This window comes from Rhinatrema bivittatum, chromosome 8 (assembly GCF_901001135.1).
Source record: "Rhinatrema bivittatum chromosome 8, aRhiBiv1.1, whole genome shotgun sequence".
Lineage (NCBI taxonomy): Eukaryota > Metazoa > Chordata > Amphibia > Gymnophiona > Rhinatrematidae > Rhinatrema > Rhinatrema bivittatum.
The window spans coordinates 46,685,916-46,706,791 of record NC_042622.1 but is presented as its reverse complement, the minus strand read 5'-3'; the positions used below and the strand labels follow the sequence as shown (position 1 = coordinate 46,706,791).

The window sequence follows — 20,876 nt, the reverse complement described above, 5'->3', positions numbered from 1 at the left end:
ACATCAAATGTTCACTTTGATTACCATTTAATTCAATTTTGTATAATTAGTTGACTCTCTTGACAATGTTATTTAATGTTGCATAATTGTTCATTGTTTTATGTAATGCCTTTTTAGCAAGTTTCTTCTTGTTCTATGTAAACCGGTTTGATTTGCATCTAATGTAGGAAGATCGGTATATAAAAACCAAAAATAAATAAATAAATAAATATATCTCATACATATTCATTAGCAATATCCTGAAAAACCATTCTAGTTGCAATGCTCCAGGGTTTGGGGTGAATACCACTGTGTTATCAGATCAAAACCAAAAACAAACAAAAACCCCCACTAAGATTACCTGAAGAGAAAGATGATCTTTTCTGGAACAGATCAGCTAATGCAAATATTAATTAGTCCATCATAAGAAATGCCATGCTGGGTCAGCCAAAGGACCATCCAGCTCAGCATCCTGCCTTCAGATTCCACTATTGCCATAAAATCCTGGCTTGGCCAGGATTCTATGCCAAGGCCAGCTCTTGGCCAGCTCTTCTAGGCCAAGGAACACTCCCTGCAAACTTTAATGGAGGTGCTGACCTGTACTCTGAGCATATGGCTGGCAGAGCAGAGCATGGTTTTTCTCCTGTACTCCCCTGCCGGCACTATCTTGCTCACGTGCCCCACTGAACTGAGAAACGTGGCGGAAACAATAATGTCCCCCAGCTTGCTGCAACTCACCAGCTGGATTGATAAATTGTCCCCCAAAGCAGCCAAACTATGGCTCCAGTGCTGCCACTGTGTGCTGCTGCTGACAGATCCTCCAATTCCCGGCCCTCTTTTATTTGTATTCTTTATTGGAATACGGCAATATGGATTTAAAGAAGTAGTCCACTTATGATATAGGAAGACAAAAAGGAGGAAAAGCAGCACCAAGAGAGGAGGAAGAGGATGGGGAGAGGAGAGAGGGAGGCAAAGAATACTCTTATTCAAAACTCCTGGAAGTCCCCTGGACCTGTCCTGTTAACCTCTAGAGCTGTTCTGCCTTCACTGATTTTTTTTCCTTTCTTCATTTCTTCTAACAGCTAGGGGCTCTGCTCCACTGAGGGAGGAAGAGACCAGTCTTTTACCTCAAGAGCTACAAAATATTTTTCCTGTTCAGCTCTACCAGGCCTGAGTCTACAGCACAGGATGCAAGTCCACCATCTGCTGGAGAAAGAGAAAACTGGCAGGCTGGTGTCAGCAATAGAGAGATATATTATAAGGATTCCAAAATTCATAATATGATTAAAAATATTAGATAAAAGCCATGTTGAAAGGTGTTTCATAGAGCTACGGGATATTTACAGAATCGCTATCTTGTGGAAGTTTTCCAGTTTGGGTCACACAGATTCCCCTGAAGTAGGAAGTTTTATCTTCCGAAACACAGACCATATCGGGTCTTTGAACAATAATCCACAGGATGTGGGAAATCCGGCATACCCAATATGCTAGATACAAGACACAGATGAATATGACATCTTTTTGAGATAAGTGCAATTTTATTTGCATAATTACAAAATGAACAAAAAATAAGTTGTATGATACCAGCAAAAGGAAAGATGATTATACAGGGTGGCCCATGGAAAAGTAGCCCGCTTCCAATACCAGTGCCACGCAGGCAGGCAACTTTTCCATAGGCCACCCTGTACAATGTGGGATAATTGCAACAATTCAGTTGCTTGATGAACTTTTTGCAATGCTATGAGCCCTTAAATATGAAGGTCCTATATACCATGCGCCTATACGTATACCATGTTGTGTTTTAGGTTAGGAGTGACATATCTAATATTTTTAGTCAGGTGGAATTTTTTTTTACTGTGGATTTTTGTACTCTCTAGCTTTGGAGTATATTTATCGGTATATAAAGAGTGCCATCAGTACACTTGTTGATCTCTGTCTCCTTCTGCTGGTTGGTGTGCATAACCCATTCGTCTGGACTGATCTTGACTGGATGAAGCAGAAAATACTTTCTCAATTTGTTTTAAATCTGCTACCTGCTAGTTTCTAGTTCTCTAGTCCTAGTGCTATTTGAAAGGGTAAAAGGAAAATTGGTTCTGACCTGCTAATTTTTGTTCTGGTAGAACCACAGATCAGCCAGACTCCTGGGTTTTGCCTCCCTTTCAGTAGATGGAGACAGAAAGTTGACACTGCCATATAACCTGGTGTACCACTTGCAGACCCTCAGTATTGAGAAGTACCCAAGCCAAGATACCAACTTACACCAACACCAACCATACATTAATATCCCCCTGAATGAGCAGAAGGAAGTGGATACTTATAAATCTTAGGAACATTTAAATGTGAGGAACTAAACAAAAAACCTGCAACACTCTTCAGACTATTTACAATAACCGATTGAGTGGACTCTCCAAATCTGCCCACAATAACTAGGCGGGACTCTGGAGTGATCTGTGGTACTACAGGAATGAAAATTAGCAGGTAAGAACCAATTTTCCTTTTCCTGTATGTAGCCAGATTAGTCCAGACTCCTGGGATGTATTCTAACTTCCCTATATGGGGAGGAACTGTGAGAGTCCCGCTTGAAGAACACTTTCGCCAAAACTCCTGGCCTCTGAGGCCTGGTCATCCAAACGATAATGCCTGGTGAATGTATGCAAGGACTTCCCAGTAGCGCGAAAAATCTCTTGAGGTGATACCTGTTGACATTCGGCCCAGGAGGCCGACTGAGAACGAGTGGAGTGAGCCCTTAACCCCTCCGGGACAGGACGACACTGACAGATGTACGCCAAACCTATAGCTTTCTTCAACTAGCTTGCAATCGTGGATTTGGATGACTTATAACCCTTATTTGCACCACTCCATAGCACAAAAAGATGATTTGACAATCGGAAGCTATTAGTGACCTTAAGTTTCACAACAATGCTCGCTTTACATCCAAGACTCGCAACTCTCTCCAGTGAGGCACTGAAGCATCCAAATTTGGAAAGGCCAGGAGCTCGACCGATTGACTTAAATGGAACGACGACACCACCTTCGGAAGGAAGGAACCGTCCTCAACGAGACTCCCGAATCCATAATTCTCAAAAATGGATCCCTGCAAGACAAGGCCTGAAGTTCCGAGATCCTTTTAGCAGAGCAAATTGCCACCAAGAAAACCACCTTTAAAGTGAGATCCTTCATAGTAGCCCTTCTAAGAGGCTCAAATGGAGCCACACACATATCCCTAAAGATCAAGTTAAGGTTCCAAGAGGGATACAAATTCTGAACCAGAAGATGCAAATGTTTTATGCCCCAGAGAAAATGTACTACATCTGGATGTACAGCTAGGGCAACTCACTGCACCTTGCCTCGAAGTAGCCACCTGAACTCTGAGGGAGTTAAAGGCCAAGCCCTTCATCAATCCTCTCTGCAAGCGAGGACAGAATATTTGCTATGGATGCCCGAGTAGTTTCAACCCCCTGCTCCGTGCACCAAGTCTCAAAAACTCTTCAGACCGTCACATATGCCAAGGAGGTGGAAGTCTTTCTAGCTTACAAGAGAGTAGAAATGACATCCTCAGAATATCCTTTCTCCCTTAAGCATTTCCTCTCAAAAGCCAAGCCACGAGACAGAAGCGAGCCGCCTGATCTGAAAATCTGGGACCTTGGCACAGAAGCTTTGGTAGATGAGCATGCCTCAATGGCCCGTCCACTATCAGATTGATGAGATCTGCAAACCAAGGTCGCCGCGGCCACTCTGGAGCTACTAGAATTACTTCTCCCAGATGGATCTTTATACACCGTAATATTTTGCTTACCAGCAGCCACGGCGGAAACACTTACAGAAGGATGACCCTTGGACAAGGAAGAAACAAGATATCAAAACCTTCTGCTCTGCACTCCTGTCTGCCACTTAAGAAGTACGGAGCCTTGGCATTTCAGTGAGTTGCCATTAAACCTATGGGGGGCCTGCCCCATCTGCGAAGAATAAGGCGCATTGCTTCCTCCAACAACTCCCACTCTCCGGGATCTAGCTGTTGCTGAGAAAATCTGCTTGTACATTGCCTATGCCGGCGATGTGAGAAGCCACTAATAGCGCCAGATGCTGCTCTGCCCAGTGGATTAATTCCTGGGCTTCCTGAGTCACTGCACGACTCTTGGTACTACCCTGTCGGTTGCTATAAGCCACCGTCGTCACACTGTCTGACAAGATTCTCACTGGCCTTCCATCCAAGAGCGGTAGGAATGTATGCAGCGCTAGCTGCACCATTCTAGTCTCTAAGCGATAGACCACAACACTTCCTCCACTGACCACTGGCCCTGCACCAACTGGTCTTGGCACACCGCTCCCCACCTGGAGAGACTGGCATCAGTGGTAACAACCACCTGGTCTGGATGCTCCAAGTCCACCCCGCACCTCAACTAGTCATGACCAAGCCACCATGAGAGACTGGAGCTGGCTAACTCCATAAGAGGTAGCGGAAGTTGAAATTGTTCTGATAACGAGTCCTACTGGGAAAGCAATGCAGACTGCAGAGGCAGCATATGAGCAAACACCAAGGAACCAGCTTGAAAGTGGACACCATGGAACCAAGAACCTGCAAGTAATTCCAGACTCTGAGCACCTGCATCTCCAATAATCTGCTAACTTGCATCTGCAATTTTCCAAAGCGATCCTCATTGAAGAAAAACCTTCCCCACCTTGGTATCGAAACACGCCCCCAGAAATTCCAAGATCTGAGAAGGGGAAATCTCTCTTGGACAGATTTACTAGCCACCCCAAGGATCTCAACCATTGCAGCACCAAGTCCACTGCTTGCCTGCAAAGGACCTCTGACTTTGCCCGAATAAGTCAGTCGTCCAGATATGGGTGAACCAGGACGCCCTCCTTCTTGAGAGCCGCCATCACCACAACCATCACCTTGGTGAAGGTCCTCGGAACCGTTGCCAGACTAAATGGGAGGGCGACGGCTCCGCTTCTATCATTCTTCCATGGCCCCTCCCCTCCCTAATTAGTCCCTCTATCCCTTTGCTTACTTAAGTACCTTTTACCCCTTAATTGTATATAAACCATCGTATATAAACCATTGAACTAACAGTTGACTCCCTTTTTGCCTTTCCAGTTAGTCTAATTATGTCCTAGCTAGTCACCCATTACCTCTTTACTACTTAATCTCCTTTTACTCTGACTCCTCATACTTCCAAGTTATTTTCCCCCATTCATTGTAACTTTGCCTCTTTTCCGAGTTATGCTACTCGAGTTATATGTAAACCGATGTGATATTTTATATGAATGTCGGTATAGAAAAGGTTTTAAATAAATAAATAGAAATTGAAAATGCATCCCTAGGACCATGAACCAGAGATATCTCTGATAGTTGGGCTGGATCCCTATGTGCAAGTATGCCTCAGTCAAATCCAGGGAAGCCAAGAACCCCCCCTTGTGCACTGCTGCAATCACAGAGCGCAGGGTCTCCATCTGAAAATGAGGAACCTTGAGTCATATTTACTCTTTTTAAGTCCAAAATTGGGTGGAACGTTCCCTCCTTCTTTGGAATGACGAAATAAATGGAATAGCGACCTGTCTCCCGTTCTTCTAGGGGACAGGAACAATGACTCCAAGCATATGCAGGCGGCTGTGGGTTTGCTGCATCTCCCGCCTTTTCCCCTCGGAAGCGCATGGGGAGACTGTGAACAAGTCCCTTAGCGGATGTGTAAATTCTAAAGCGTAACCTTGCCTTATGATGCTTAAGACCAACTGGTCAGACGTGATCTTGGCCCACTCCTCGTAAAAAAAAAAGAGTCAACCGACCCCTTATGACTGGATCTGAGGAGCGGGCCAGCCTCGCTTCATTGGGTAGATTTGGCTCCACCACCACCCCGGCCAGAGCTATCTCAGTTCTGCTTTCGACAGTGAAAGGATTGGCTCTAGGACTGCTGTCTTTCCGAGGCCTGCCTCTGAACGCCTCCTGAAGCCTTATTCTGCCGATAACAACTATTCCCTCTGAATCACGAACACGAAGGAAAGGACACTTTCCCTCCTTTCAGCTTATCCTCAGGCAATTTATGACCTTTATTCTCTCCTAGATGTTTTATCAGCTCCTCCAAGTCCTGTCCAAAGAGCAGTTTTCCTTTGAAAGGCAACGCTCTCAACTGAGACATGGAGGAAACGTCCGCCGATCAGTTTCTCAACCAGAGAAGCCTCCTGGCCGAAACCAATGACAATCATTATTCTGGAAGAAGTCCTAATGAGGTTATATAGCACATTGGCTCCATAGGCAACCATAGCTTCCAGCCGCTCAGCCTGCTTCTCCTCTGATATAGACATGGATTTGTCCGCTTGCAACTGCTGAATCCATCACAGTCCAGCCCTCAGCATAAAACTGCTGCACACTGCCTCACGTTATGCCTAGGGCAGATACCTCAAAAATCTTCCTGAAGTGAACTTCGAGCTTCTTATCCTGCAGATCCTTCAGCACTGCAGAACCGGCCACCGGAATAGTCTGCTTAGTTACAGCCAACACTGAGGCATCTACCTTTGGAACCCTCAGGAGCTCAAGCATGTCCTCAGGCAAAGGATATAATTTATCCATTGCTCTACCAACCTTCAAGCCAGTTTCAGGAGTATCTCACATCCTGATCACCAACTTTTTGGCTGACTTATGGAAAGGAAAAGCCTTTGCTGGACCTCTTAGGCCGTCCATGACCAGCTCCACCTCCTTCTGATCAGTCTCCTCTCGCAGAATCTTTATCCCTTTATCCCTAGTTTTGCACTGCATGTAGAAGGTGGTCTCCATTCCAGGTTTTGTTGCCACATTTGTAATTTGTAGTCTTTTATTCTATATTTGGTGAAGGCAGGTCTGTCTGTGTTCTGTGTGTATGTGACTGAGATAAGATACTTTACTAGATGTTTTATCAGCCTTATTTGTTGTGTTTTCTCAATATTATATTGCACTGATGGTGAACTGCTGCCTTTTCATGGATAGGGCTATTGCTGTTTCATTTCTTGGCGTTAGTGCTGCTGAGGTATGGCAGGTTTGATAGACATGTACAGAGTGGGGTTTGTATTGTTTTACAATACAATTGGTAACAGAGGAAGATTGTGATACTGTTATTAAGACGACACCAGAATCAGAATGGTTTTTTGGTATGGTGAGTTGTACAGAGAAATGTCTTAGTTCTGCTCTGCACCCATTGTTAGGAAGTGGGGGACTCCTGTGGGTGCAGAGCATGTGCTTATATTTAGACCCATGTCATGAGTTCAGTGGGTCACTCATGTGAGCATCATTTCTCAGGTGTGTTCTGATAGAAAAAAGGTTGAGAATCATTGCTCTACGGGGCTCGTATCAGCAGGGGACAGCAAAATGGCCACCGTTCCTGCGCTAATTGGGAAGGGGTCCGCTGCTTCCTCCGATGCGCCAGAGAGCCTCCCAGGCCTGTGCTGCTTTCCTGAAGCCGCTGCGGTCATCCCCGAACTGTCCTCTCCCTCAGAGATGGATCGGGAACAAAGTCCAGCCCGAGAAAGTTGGGCATGCGCATCGCGGCATGCCATGCAGCTGCAGCCACGTGACATGCTGTTGGGCCTCTTGGACTGCCTAGCGCCATGAGGCTTGAGTATCACTCATCCACCATGCCATTCAATTGGGGTAGCAAATAAAGAAACTTTTTTTTTTTAACTTTATAAGAAAGGACAACAAGCACTTCCCTGCAATTGAAGAGTGGTAGCTGCTCTGAGGGAGAGGGAACTGACTCCACCAGCTTTCTATCCCCGGTGGCGAGGGACTGAGCAAGATAAGGGTCCCCAACCCCCTGCTCATCTGCCTCACTGGGATGGCCCCACCAATACCTACCAACCTCCTGGAAGGCAATCTTAAAAAGGCTACTAAACTTTTTTTTTTTAAACCTAGTTTCAGACCACAGGTTTTGCACCTCCACCATCTGCTGGAGACAGAGAAATACTGAGGGCCTGCAGGTGGCACACCAGGTTATATGGCAGTGTCAGTGAAACTTTCTCTGTCTCCATCTGCTGGAAGGGAGGCAAAACCCAGGAGTCTGGACTGATCTGGATACGTACAGGGAATAATTGTTTCTATTTACCTGTTCCACCTCACTCCTGATTTTATAAACCCCTATCATATCCCTTCTCAGCTGTCTCTTCTTCAAGTTGAAGAACCCTCAACCTGTTTAGCCTTTCTTCATAAGGGAGCTATTCCATCTGTTTTAGCATTTTTGTTGCCCTTCTCTGTACCTTTTCCAATTCCGCTATATCTTTCTTGAGATGGGGCAACCAGAACTGCGCACAATACTCAAGGCACAGTCACACCATAGAGCTATACAGAGGCATTATATTCACAGTTTTATTCTCCATTCCTTTACGAATAATCCCTAACATTCTATTTGCTTTTTTAAATTGCCACAGCACACTGAACGGAGGATTTCAACGTATCGTCCACAGTGACTCCAAGATCCATTTCCTCCTAGTTCAGAACCCAGCATTGTGTATCTATAGTTTGTACTATTTTTCCCTATATGCATCTCATTAAAGTTTAATTTACCATTTAAATGCCAACTTCCCCAGTCCCGCAAGACCCTTTTGCAGTTACTCACAATTTTGTGTCATCTGCTAATTTCATCACTTCATTTGGAGCTCCCATTTTTCAGATCATTAAGTTAAATTACACCGATACCAGTACAGATCCCTGGGGCACAACTGACCATTTAGTCCTCCTCTTTCTTTCCTATATTTTAATCAGATATCAATCCAAAATAAGACAACACCCTCCAGTCTCACAACTTTTTGTCTGAGGAGCCTCTCATGAGGGACTTTATTAAACACCTTCTGAAAATCCAAATACACTATATTGACTGGCTCCTCTTTAGCTACATGCTTATTCACACTTTCAAAGAATTCTAATAAGGTAGTAAGGCATGACCTGCCTTTGCTAAGTCCATGCAGACTCTCCCCCATTAAGTCATGTTTATCTAATTGACCAGTACTTTAAATAAAGGATCAGAGAACATTCCTCAGTCTGGAAGGCCCCAGTCTCTTGCTTGGTTTGCATAATACGAAGACCATGCACTTTCTCCAGATGATCCTAGAAACTCATCAGCACTGCTCACAACCTAGGTTTAGACAGAAAAGAGCTTACTCCCACCTACACTTGCAGTGTTAAATCAGGACAGCATACAAGCATATGAGATGTTACCTTCTGGAAGCCTCTTGTAACTTGGTGGGCTGTCTGGCACTGAGATAATGCATGCAGGCATTAGCCACTTTAGTGAGGTCACTCTCACCTATGGAAATGGAAAGCAAGCTGTGAATGAGAAAAAAATTCTCAAAATATCAATCATAACTATAATATATAACTATAATAGCACTATAGGGCCTATTCACAAATTAATCTGGGATGAAAGATGCTACAATAAATACAAATTACTACTAAGACTACAAATGGATGTAGAATAAGGTTTAGAAGTTTAGAAAAAAACCAAAACAAAATCAAATAATCTCTCTAGCTCTCTTCCCCATTACCAAAAGTAACTGCCAAATAGTCATTTTGGGTGCCAACTCTGCAACATTTAGTAAGGTCTCATCGCGGTTATGGGAGCCTGTCTCTTCCAAGCTAAGTCTCGGGAGAATTGTCCACCTTGCCCAGTCATGTGGAGAAGGCCTGTCTCTTTGTCTGGGCTCCTTTGCCATTAGTTTGTCTCAGCTGTGGTACAGCATATAAGCACAGTTAACGTTTACTGAGCAAAAAAGGTGAATTTTATTACTATAAGCGCACAAGACTTTTTTTTTTTTTTTTAAAGGGATCCATCTTTCTTATTCAAAAGGCCTTAAATCATCTCGACACCCAAGTCAGCAGGTCAAGAGCTGACATGGCATAATGGGGATACTCTACCAGACCTAGGACCTGGGACTGTGGGGTGAGGCAGACCATGCAACTCTTTTTGGGCTGCCCCAGTGCTCAAAAATGAGCCCTGCAAAGTGCAGGATTTTGCTGAGGTCAATTCACAAGTGTTAAAATGGGCTTTGTCAGTAGAAATGGTGATTGGAACCAAGTAGAAGATTTCTTTCAAGTACTCACCCATGTCCAGTTTCTCACAGAGCTGGCCAAGTCCCTGCAGCACTGCGAGCTGCAGTTTGAAGGCAAGTGTGTGGCTGTAGATAGGTCCTGCCCTGGCACTGACTGGAGCCTGTGCAACCAAAGAGCAGATCAGCTTTGGTAGAACATCCTTAGAAAATCGACGCCTCAGAAAATCTCCACATGAACTGGCCAGGGTACGCAACACCTTATGGAAGCAAAATACAGAACTGTTTAGGGGTTTTTTTTTGCTTTGAAACACTAATAACAAAGGCACTAAATTAAACAGAAAAAGCTCAAGGGTTTTTACAATCATAGCAATTCAGAAATGAGCATGTAGTCAAGTGTGCAAGAGGATTACCAACCATCTTGCATCTGAAGGATTTCATGTTTTACGTGAAAAAATAATTTTTTAAATATTACAGCATTACTAGTAATTCAGATACATTAAGTCCATGCCTCCAAAAGTTTACAATCTGAGTGGGTACCTGAGTCAATGGGAGGTAAAGTGACTTGCCCAAGGTCATAAGGTGTGTCAGTGGAGGAAATGGGATTTGAATCCTGGTTCACCACTCTCAGCCCATTGCTCTAATCACTAGGTCACACCTCCTCCATCCCACAGACAAACGTATCGAATCCAATGCATTTATGACACGTGCCAAATAATCTGCCAACATTACATTTCAAAACAGCCCACTCTCCTGTGCAAATTCCCAGCCTGTCAAATCACCGACTGGGGAGCGGGGTATATTGCTTTCTGTAACACAAAACCGAAATCTCAGTTCTAATGCAGAATTCTGAAGTTAATGAGGACTGAAAAGGTAGGCGAAGTCAGAAAGAAGATGAGTAGCTTTAAAACGGGAGTGTCACTGTCAAGGAAGAGAGGCTGGAAGGTTCACATTTATTGTCTTGGCTGCAGTGTCAATAGTCAAGAAGGGGAAGACCAAAAATCAGCATTATCCCATGACACCCGAGGGGAGGTCAAGTGACAAAGTGGCAGAATCAGAACTGGAATTAAGAAGTCTGGACTTCCTTTACTATAACAGCTAGGGCATTAGATGAGTGCCATGCCTGAACAAGAGCAGTGCTGAGGCAGAGGGAGGTACCTCGGCGACTTTGTTTGTTGACACCGAGTGCAGATAGCAATTTATGGCAATTACTGAGCAACTTTTCCATAGTGCATTCTTTCCCCCTAGGAGAAGGTGAGGTACCTGAAAGGCTTGGAGTACGACCAAAGGATCATCATTCACCAGTCGTGTGACAAGAGGGGGCCAGGTCCGGTGAGCCATGGGTAGCAGCTGGTCTTCCTGGGAGTGCAGCACAACCACGCAGAGCTCTAAGATACCCAGAACCTGCAGTAGGACAAAAACGCCGCTAAAGAAAGTTCTTCCAGCCTAGGAAATTTTGCACTCCCATCCTAAATAATCAAAAGGGGCTGAAGCCAAATTATTTCATTCCCAGTATCACATAACCAACTTCTCTAATGAGAAATTACTACTTACCTGATAATTTCCTTTTCCTTAAACCAGACAGATGGATTCAGGATCAGTGGTTATGCACCTCTACCAGCAGACGGAGACAGAGCAAATTGTCGTCACAGTATATATACTCCTGCAGTGACATCAGCCTGCCAGTATTCTCTTCAAAAGCCAACTATGGACAGACTAGCAAAACCTTGATTAATAACAGATAACCATTTCGATAATTAGCCAACAAGAAACACTGAGCTCAGACAAAGAATGCAGTAAAACTAGGCTAGAGACTGGACTAACACTTACCAGTAACCTCTGGAACATGTAGCCACTCAGGAGGGCCATAACACAATCATTCGGCAGCCAAGGGCAGGAAGCTGAATCCATCTGTCTGGTTTAAGGAAAAGGAAATTATCAGGTAAGTAGTAATTTCTCATTTCCTAGCACCCAGACAGATGGATTCAGGACCAGTGGGATGTACCCAAGTTACTCCTGAATAGGGCGGGAGGCTGCCTGTGATCCAATCAAAACTGCACATGACAAGGCTGCATCCTCCTGGGCCTGCACATCTAGACGATAATACCTGGAAAAGGTGTGTAAGGAGGACCACGTCGCAGCTTGGCAAATGTTGACGGGAGACAGACTAACTTCTGCCCATGACACTGCCTGAGCTCTAGTGGAATGAGCCCTAACCTGAGTAGGCAAAGGCTTTTAAGCATCCACATACGCAGCTGTGACTTCCTCTTTAATTCATCATAAAGGACAAACAAGCAATCCTTCTTTTGGAGGTTTAGAAACCTCCAGATACCTCACGACATGTCTCTTGACATCCAAGGGCTGCAACAGGTGATTTTCCTCCGCATCTCTTTCCCTATCCAGAGACGGCAGGGAAATGGGCTGATTCAAGTGAAAATCTGATATCACTTTTGGCAAAAAAGAAGGAAGGAACAGTACACAGCTGTATCGCCCCTGGAGTCACCCGAATGAAAGGCTCCCGGCAAGGCAAGGTCTGCAGCTCGGAAATTTGACGAGCAGACTATATCACCACCAGAAACACCATCTTCAAGGTCAGTAAGCACAAGGAAAGGCTGGGCATCGGCCGAAATGTAGGGTCCCCCAAGAAATTCAAAACCAGATTGAGACTCCACAAGGGTATCGGTAACCGCAAGGGAGGATGAAGATTTTTCACTCCTCTCAAGAAACAGGCCACATCTGTATCAGCCGATAAGGATTCACCATTCCCCTGACCCTAAAACAGGCAAGAACTGCTACCTGTTCTTTCAAGGAATTAAGGGCCAATCCTTTGTTCAATCCATCCTGCAAAAATTCCAAAATGAGTGGGATAATACCTGAATGAGGAAGCACTCCTCAATCTTCACACCAAGCCTCAAATACTTGCCAAACCAGACATAGGCTAAAGTAGTAGAGAACTTCCTTGCTTGTAAGTAAGATGGCAATCACCACAGTAGAATAAGACAAAACCAAGCTGAATCTTTGTAAAGCACAGGTCCCTGCCACAACAGATTCCTGTGCGCCAGAAACCGAATGGGGGAGTCTACCAGGAGCCTTCACAGATTTGCATACCATGGTCTTCTGGGCCAATCTGGTGCCACCAAAATCACCATCCCTCTGTGACCCTTGACCCTCCAAACTATTCTGTCTAACATGGACCATGGGGGAAAGGCATACAGCAGCTTGTCCTCCCATTCTCCCAATACCCATTCTTCTGGTCCAGACTCTCCCTGCTGAGAAAGTCTGCTCTTATGTTATCATTTCCTGCAATGTGCAAGGCCGATATCTCCTAAAGATGCATTTCCGCTCATTCCATAAGTTGGTCTATCTCCTGAGACACTTGCTGGCTTTTGGACCCTCCCTGCCGATTGATGTAAGCCACTGTCGTTGCTTTGTCCGACATTACCCGGACCAAACGACCCTGCAGCCTGCCGCTGAACTGTAAAACACGCCAACTGGACCGCCCGGGCTTCCAGCTGATTGATGCTCCAGAGAGACTTCCATACTCCAGTACTCTTGTGCTGTTAATTCCAGACAGTGAGCCCCCAATCCCTGAGGCTCACATCCATCTTTAGTACTAACCAATTTGGCGATTTCAAGGAAACTCCCCTTCTTAGATGATCCACTGCCAACCACCACCGGAGGTGAGAGCAGACTTCCATCGGCAGGTAGAGCTGAATCAAATAGTCCTGAGACTGCGGGCTCAAACGAGACAACAGGGAGTGCTGAAGAGGACGCATATGCACCCTCGCCTATGGCACCACTTCCAGGGTTGCCGCCATCAACCAGAGTACCTACAGATAGGACCACATTGTCGGGCATATAGTGTTCATCAAGAGACACACCTGTGCCATCAACTCCTGAATAGGAGTTTCTGGCAGGAAAACCTTGCTGTGCTTCATGTCAAACCGAACACCCAGATACTCAAACGACTGACATGGATGAAGACTGCTCTTGGCTAGGTTCACCAACCAACTAAGCTCCTGCAACAGGCATTTCTCTTCCAGAGACTTTGTCCCGAATCAGCCAGTCATTCAAATACGAGCGTACCAGGATCCCATCCTTTCTTAACTCTGATGCTCCCACCACCACCATAACCTTGGAAAAAGTTCAGGGAGTGGTAGCCAGACCAAAAGGCAGCGCCCGAAACTGATAATGGCACCCCAACACCGTGAAATGCAGAAAATGCTGGTGCTCTAATCGGATGGGAATAGGAAGGTAGGCCTTGGACAGATCCAGGGAGGTCAGAAATTCCTCCAACTGCACTGCCATTATCAGAGCACAATGATTCCATGAGAAAATGGGTCACCTACAAATGACGGTTGACCCTTTGAGATCCAGGATGGGATGAAAGGAGCCCTCCTTCTTGGGCACAATGAAATAAATGGAATATCGACCTGTATTTTCTTGGGCTGTGGACACTAGGACCACAGCCCTCAGACTGAGGAGTCTTGATAATGTACACTTCACTGCCTGTTTCTTCTGCGGGGACTGGCAGGGAGAAACCATGAACATGTTCCGAGGAACACTTGCGAAACTCCAGTTCATATCCCTCTTGTATTACCTCCGAGACCCTCGGATCCAATGTGATTTCAACCCACCGCTGATAAAAGAGAGAGTGGTGCCCTCCCCCCCATTTCCTGTTCCCGGAGGTGGGTAGGCAAAACATTATTGAGAGGCTCGGGAGGTTCCACTATCCGAGCCCGTGCCTCGCCTGGACTGTCTGGGATGAAAGTACTGAGACCTAACGAAAGGTCGAGTCTTCTGAAAGGTCACTCCTCTGTATGGTTGAAAATGCTTGGAACCCCTGGTACGACCCCTTATCCCAAAGGGGCGTGTCGTCTGCTTCTTATCCTCCAGCAAGCAAAGAACCCGGGATTTGCCCCACTTAGGGCCAGTTTCTCCAACTCGCTCCCAAACAAGAGTGAGCCTTTAAAGGGCCTTGGAGGTCGCATCGGCTGACCAATTTCTCAGCCATAACTGACGCCTGGCCACTATTACCGAAGCCACCCCTCTGACTGAGGTGTGGACCAAATCTCAGCTCACATCTGCTACAAAGGCGGCGGCTGGTTCCATAACTGCCCTGGAATTCACTCCAGATTCAACAACCTCCTGAGACAGAAGTAAACAAGAGCAAGTCACCAGGGAACAACTAGAAGCTATCTGCAAGGTCATTGCCACTGCTTCAAATGCTTGCTTAAGGATGGCCTCAATCCTCCTTTCATGCACATCCTTCAAGGCCGATCCTCCCTCCACAGGGATAGTAGTTTGCTTAGAAACAGATCAGACAAGCCCATCCACTTTATGAAAATACAAATGCTCTCTCACCACCGAATCTAGGGGGTACAGGCCTTCCAAGGACCAACCCCCTTTGAAATCTGGCTGCGGGGCGTCCTACTCAAGATCAATTAGATCAATCAATTCTTAAATGGCCTCCATAACAGGGAAAAAACAAGAAGCTTTAAGCAAAGAAACCAAACTGGGATTTTTTTTTTTTGGCTCAGACATGGAATCTGCCCCAGATACTCCCAGCATCTATAACATCTGGTAAATCAGAGCTGGTAGCTCATCTCTATGAAAGAACCACAACAAGGTCCTATACAGTTCCAGTCCCAGAGGAATTTCCCCATCCTCCAGAAAGTCAGGATCAGCCTCATCAACAGTGTCATCTGGATTCCTATCAGGAAATCCTGCTGCCAATCTAGGTGTACTTCGGCGCTTAACAACAGTACTGGACGAGAGGCCACCACCTGTGATTCTGACCTGTCAGGATTTGACGGGGTGGAGGACTGCGCCTGAAGAAAGGATTACAATCCTTGAAAAAATTCTACCCAACAAAAGGCAGAAGGATCCATGCCAAAATCAAGAGGCACCTGTGCTACGCCCACTGAGCTACTGTCCCCCGCTGATGAACCAATTAAGGGAATTCCAAGGTCAGGTGTCCCCCTCTTGACATGTCCTTACCCGGGCCCTCATCAGGCTGGGAAGAACCAGGCTTAGTAAAAATCAGAGGAAGATAATTCTCCCTGGCCTCTAAGCAGCACTGGTACAAGTTAGAGGGCACGCCAGGCTGAGATGCTGAATATGACAGGCAGAACAGAGAGAAAGGTGCTTAGGTTTCTTGGGTCAAAGGCGCCATTAGTCCGGCAGTACGCTTAACAGACTGATGGTGTGCATCCAGCTTAATTCCCGCTGCAAAATTTAGGAGCACAAAATTTAGACATCCCAAGGCTAGGCGTTGCAAACTGTGAAATATCACTGAGCCAAACTTAAGCGCACAACCAAAGTGTCCCAGCATGCACCCAAAAGAAACCGGGTGCACAACTCTGATGTCCAGCTAGACGTACTTGCACACAAGACGGTCCTGAAAAAGGCAGTCTAGTGCACAGAAAAAAAGTGCACATAAATGCCACTGCGGCCTACTATGCAGCACACAGAAAACAAAACCTAATAGCAGAGCCTAGCCTACCATGGCTGCTCAACCCACCAGGCTGCCCAAGTTCCTTAACTTCCCACAGGAGCGAGAACAAATGTTGGAATGGCACGCCAGGCACAGAGATGGAGGAAGGGGAAGGCCTATAAATAACCCTTCTACTCTGTCACTCTCTTTTTTTTTTTTTTTTTTAAACCTTACCTGAGCCTTATCCAGCTGAGTACAGAGACGGTCTCCGGCTGCAGGGAAGGGGGGGAGAGGGCGTATACCATCACTGCTGCCCTCAGCTTTCTGCACCCGTTGCCTTTCAGCTGTATTAGTCAGCTAAGTCCACGCCGGCTGAGAAAACCAGCTACTGGACCAAGGCACTCATCTGAGGGACCACAGAAATCATGTCAGGAATTCTCAACTGGGGGAGGGACCATTTGGTATCACCACAGAAGAGTGGAGCGAATTAAATCTCTTATTTCTCCTCTAAAATTTGAAGCAATCCCCAGTAGGGAAATGCATGCCCACCAGCTGCTGGAGACGGAGAATACTGGCAGGCTGAGGTCACTGCAGGAGTATATATACTGTGACATCAGTTTGCTCAGTCTTCAACTGCTGGTAGAGGTACATAACCCACTGGTCCTGAAACCATTGTTTTGGGTGCTAGGAAAATCCGTTTTAGGAACTTAACTAGCCACATTTATGGGCTAATGATGACAGTTCATGAAACTGAGCAAGAACACTCTCATATACTTATTTATTTCCAAAATATATGTAATTTTACTATTATGTATGGTTTTCTTGTAAACCACTATAATATCACTGAATAGCGATCTACAAAAAAATGTTTTTAATAAAATAAAAAATAAATATTTATAAGCTTCCTGTAACACAGCTTTAGGCAGCTTAGAAAATTAGCATTCATAAAATTAAAAATAACAAATACTTTAGACCATGGGTTACTTTCCTGCATATAGAAGGTGTACACTCTGAAAGCTGTCATTTTGGTGAAATAATCAGAATTAAAAATCAGATACTAGGTGGTGTATATTGCCATCCTACAGTTGCATGCTTCAAATATTGTATCAGGAATGATGCATTTCCTTTTAAGTATATGAAAGGTGTACTCAGAGGACCACAATATATGTCTTTGAGAAGTCATTGTTATTAAAATGAATTTGTGATGTAAAGTTTTCTTATTCTATTTTTTTGTCCAATAAAAGTCTAAGTCCCACTCTGAAGCAAACTATTATCCAAACAAAGTTGGTCAAATAAACTGACTGTTCTGAACATATGAAAATGTGCTTGTTCAAGTTAAAAAAAAAAATACTACCTGATAATAATAAATAATAAAAAGCCTGTGAGTGTACATCTGTACAAACACAGTCATGACACTAAGTGAGGGGTGTGTCATAGTGCGAGTAGCCAAGTGATTCCAGCTGTTTTAAAAATGATAATTCTCACTGTTACATGTTATTGAGATTGGCAAGTGCCAGCAATTCTGTATCAAGCCATGACACTGCATTATCACAAGCCTGGAAGCATAGAAACATGACAGCAGATAAAGAACATATGGCCTAGCCAGTCTGCTCAGCCCAACTAATTTAGCTTTACAACTACACCACTCACTCAGAGATCCCCAATATTTACCTCACGCTTTCTTGAATTCAGATACTATTTTTGACTCCACCACCTCCACTGGGAAGCCATTCCATGGATCCACTACCCTCTCTGTAAAGAAATATTTCCTAAGATTACTCCTGAGTCTATCCCCTTTCACCCTCATCTCATGACCCCTCGCTCTAGAGCCTCCTTTCCATTGAAAGAGGCTATGTCTCTATCATATCTCCCTTTTCCTCTAGGGTGTACATGTTTAGATCTTTAAGTCTATCCTCATATGCTTTAGAACGAAGACCACTGACCATTTTAGTAGCCACCCTCTGGACCGACTCCATCTTGTTCATATCCTTTTGAAGGTGCAGTCTCCAGAATTGTACCCAGCATTCCAAGTGAGGTCTCACTAGGGACCTAAACAGGGGCAATATCACCTCCCTTTGCCTGCTGACCATTCTTCATCCCTGTGCAGCCAAGAATTTTTCTGGTTTCTGCCATCATGTTAGCCACCTATCTGGCCACCTTAAGATCATCAGTTACAATCACCCCCAGATTCTGCTCTTCTTTCGTGCTTAGAATTTCACCTCCAATATGATACCTCTCCCTTGGGTTTTTGCAGCCTGAATGCACTATTCTACATTTTTTTTTTTTTAGTATTGAATCTTAGCTGCCAGAACGTAGACTATTTCTCGAGCTTCACTAGATCCCTCATGTTTTCCATTCCTTCCTGGATGTCTACCCTGTTGCAATTTGGTATCATCAGCAAAAAGACAAACCTTTCCTGACAGTCCTTCCACTATCTTGCTCACAAAAATGCTGTAAAGAACTGGTCCAAGGACTGATGCCTGAGGCACACCACTAATAATGACCCCCTTCTCAAAGTAAACTCTATTCACCACTACCATTTATCACCTCCCACTCATCCACTCTAGGTCCCATCCCAAGGGCTATCAATTTATTTATAAGTCACCTATGTGGAACCATGTCAAAGGCCTAACTGAAATCCAAGTACGCTATATCCAGCACTCTTCTCTTGATCCAACTCTCTGGTCACGCCATCCAAGAAACCGATCAGATTCGTCTGACAAGATCTACCTCTAGAAAAACCATGCAGACTCAGATCTTGCAATCCATTGGATTCCAGAAACTGCACTATCCCCTGTTTTAGCAGCAACTGTTAATTTGCTCCCCACAAAGGTCAGACTAACTGGCCTATAGTTCCCAGCCTCCTCCTTACTTCCAGTTTTTGAACAGGAACCACATTCGCCTGTCTCCACTACTCCGGAACTTCTCCTGATTTTAAAGAAACATTGAAAAGGTCAGCCAGTGGAACTGCCGGGACTGATCTAAGTTCCCTTAGTACCCTCGGATGTATCTCATCAGGCCCCATTGCCTTATCTATTTTAAGTTTAGTTAGCTCCTCACGAACACACTTTTCTGAAAACTGACTGAGGTTTACCTCACTTCCAGTCTTATTTGGCCCTTCTACTGTGAACACTGAACAGAAATATTTCTTGAGAAATTTCGCTTTTTCATCATCATCTCCATATTTCTCCCCTTCACCATGCCACTTTTCCACTTCCTTCTATCACTAACATATCTAAAAAAAAAAATTTCTGCATTCCTGACTACTTTCCCAGTACCTCTCTTAGCTTTTCCAAATATTGTCACCTGCCTTCCTCTTTTTTTTTGCAAATTATACAACACGGGAAAAGCTACCTGAAGAATACGGGCATCGATCCCACTGCCTCTCACATGCAAAGCAAGCGCTCTGCCATTTGAGTTAATTCCCCTGCCTGGAATGAAGTCAGGGACACTGCGTGCCAAGTGCTCACCATCACTCAATTGCACTTTTTTTTTTTTTTTTTATTTGCAGGGTTCTTAAAACCTTGATTTAAGAGACTCACTTTAACTCAGGAAGCAAGAAACATTTTCCAGTAACACAAAGTGATCCCTTTATCGGGCTGGTCATGGGTACCAAACATTTTTTGTGCATTACACAGTGAGGCACTGACTTCAGTACAACCGAGAGCAGGAGTGCAGCAACTTGATTTCATAGAAACTCTTTTATAAAGAGGTCCTATACAATGGGCAATATACTGCTACATTTGCCTTAGGTTATTAATCTCCTTTCCATGCTGACCTTTATGCGCAGCTTCAGGCTTTTGTCGGACATTAAATGAATGCACCGTTCCATCACATCCTTTGAGATCCAGATATGGGCTGGCAGCGACTTCTCGACATCTGGTTCAGAATGGTTTGTCTCAGATTCTTGAGGGGAAGATGGCTGCAACTCCACATCTGAAAAACAAGGCAAAATTAGGAAATACTACAGCAATATAACCGATTGATTATGAAGTAGGTGTTAGGCAGACTGCTTAATCACCTGAGTGTTGATATCTCGTTGCAAGAAAATAAAGGCAACAGAGTGGCTGGGATGAATGTGCGCCCCCTTTTAAAAACAAAACTTCCTACAATTTCTTCAATTGCAACAATTTAAAAATAAAATACCCATTCATAGGGAAGCTGGGTACTATTGCTATCAAGTTTTTTGGACCCTGCTTCAATTTGGGACTAGAGATACAGTAAGAAACATTCGCTTTTGAAGGTAATACTTAGTGCTACACATAAGCTTTCCAGGCTATGCAAGTCTCTTCTATGTGGTATCAAAAGATCATTCATGTACCTCATCTTCTCAGGATAATTCTTATGGTGAAGTTACTTCCTACCTGATAATTTCCTTTCCTTGAATAAGTCAGACCACTTCAGACGAATGGGTTATGCACGCTGCCCAGAGATGGATAGAGAGATCAAC

General features: G+C 44.7%; 1 protein-coding gene across 1 annotated transcript in view; it reads right to left on the bottom strand.

Moving 5' to 3' along the window:
* The window catches only part of TTI1 (TELO2 interacting protein 1), a 57,492-nt gene that overhangs the window by 12,565 nt on the left and 24,051 nt on the right, over positions 1–20,876 (bottom strand). The window contains 4 exon segments of the mRNA XM_029613492.1: positions 9,164–9,251; positions 10,046–10,250; positions 11,254–11,394; positions 20,205–20,362. Of these exon segments, the coding sequence (XP_029469352.1) occupies positions 9,164–9,251; positions 10,046–10,250; positions 11,254–11,394; positions 20,205–20,362 (592 nt within the window).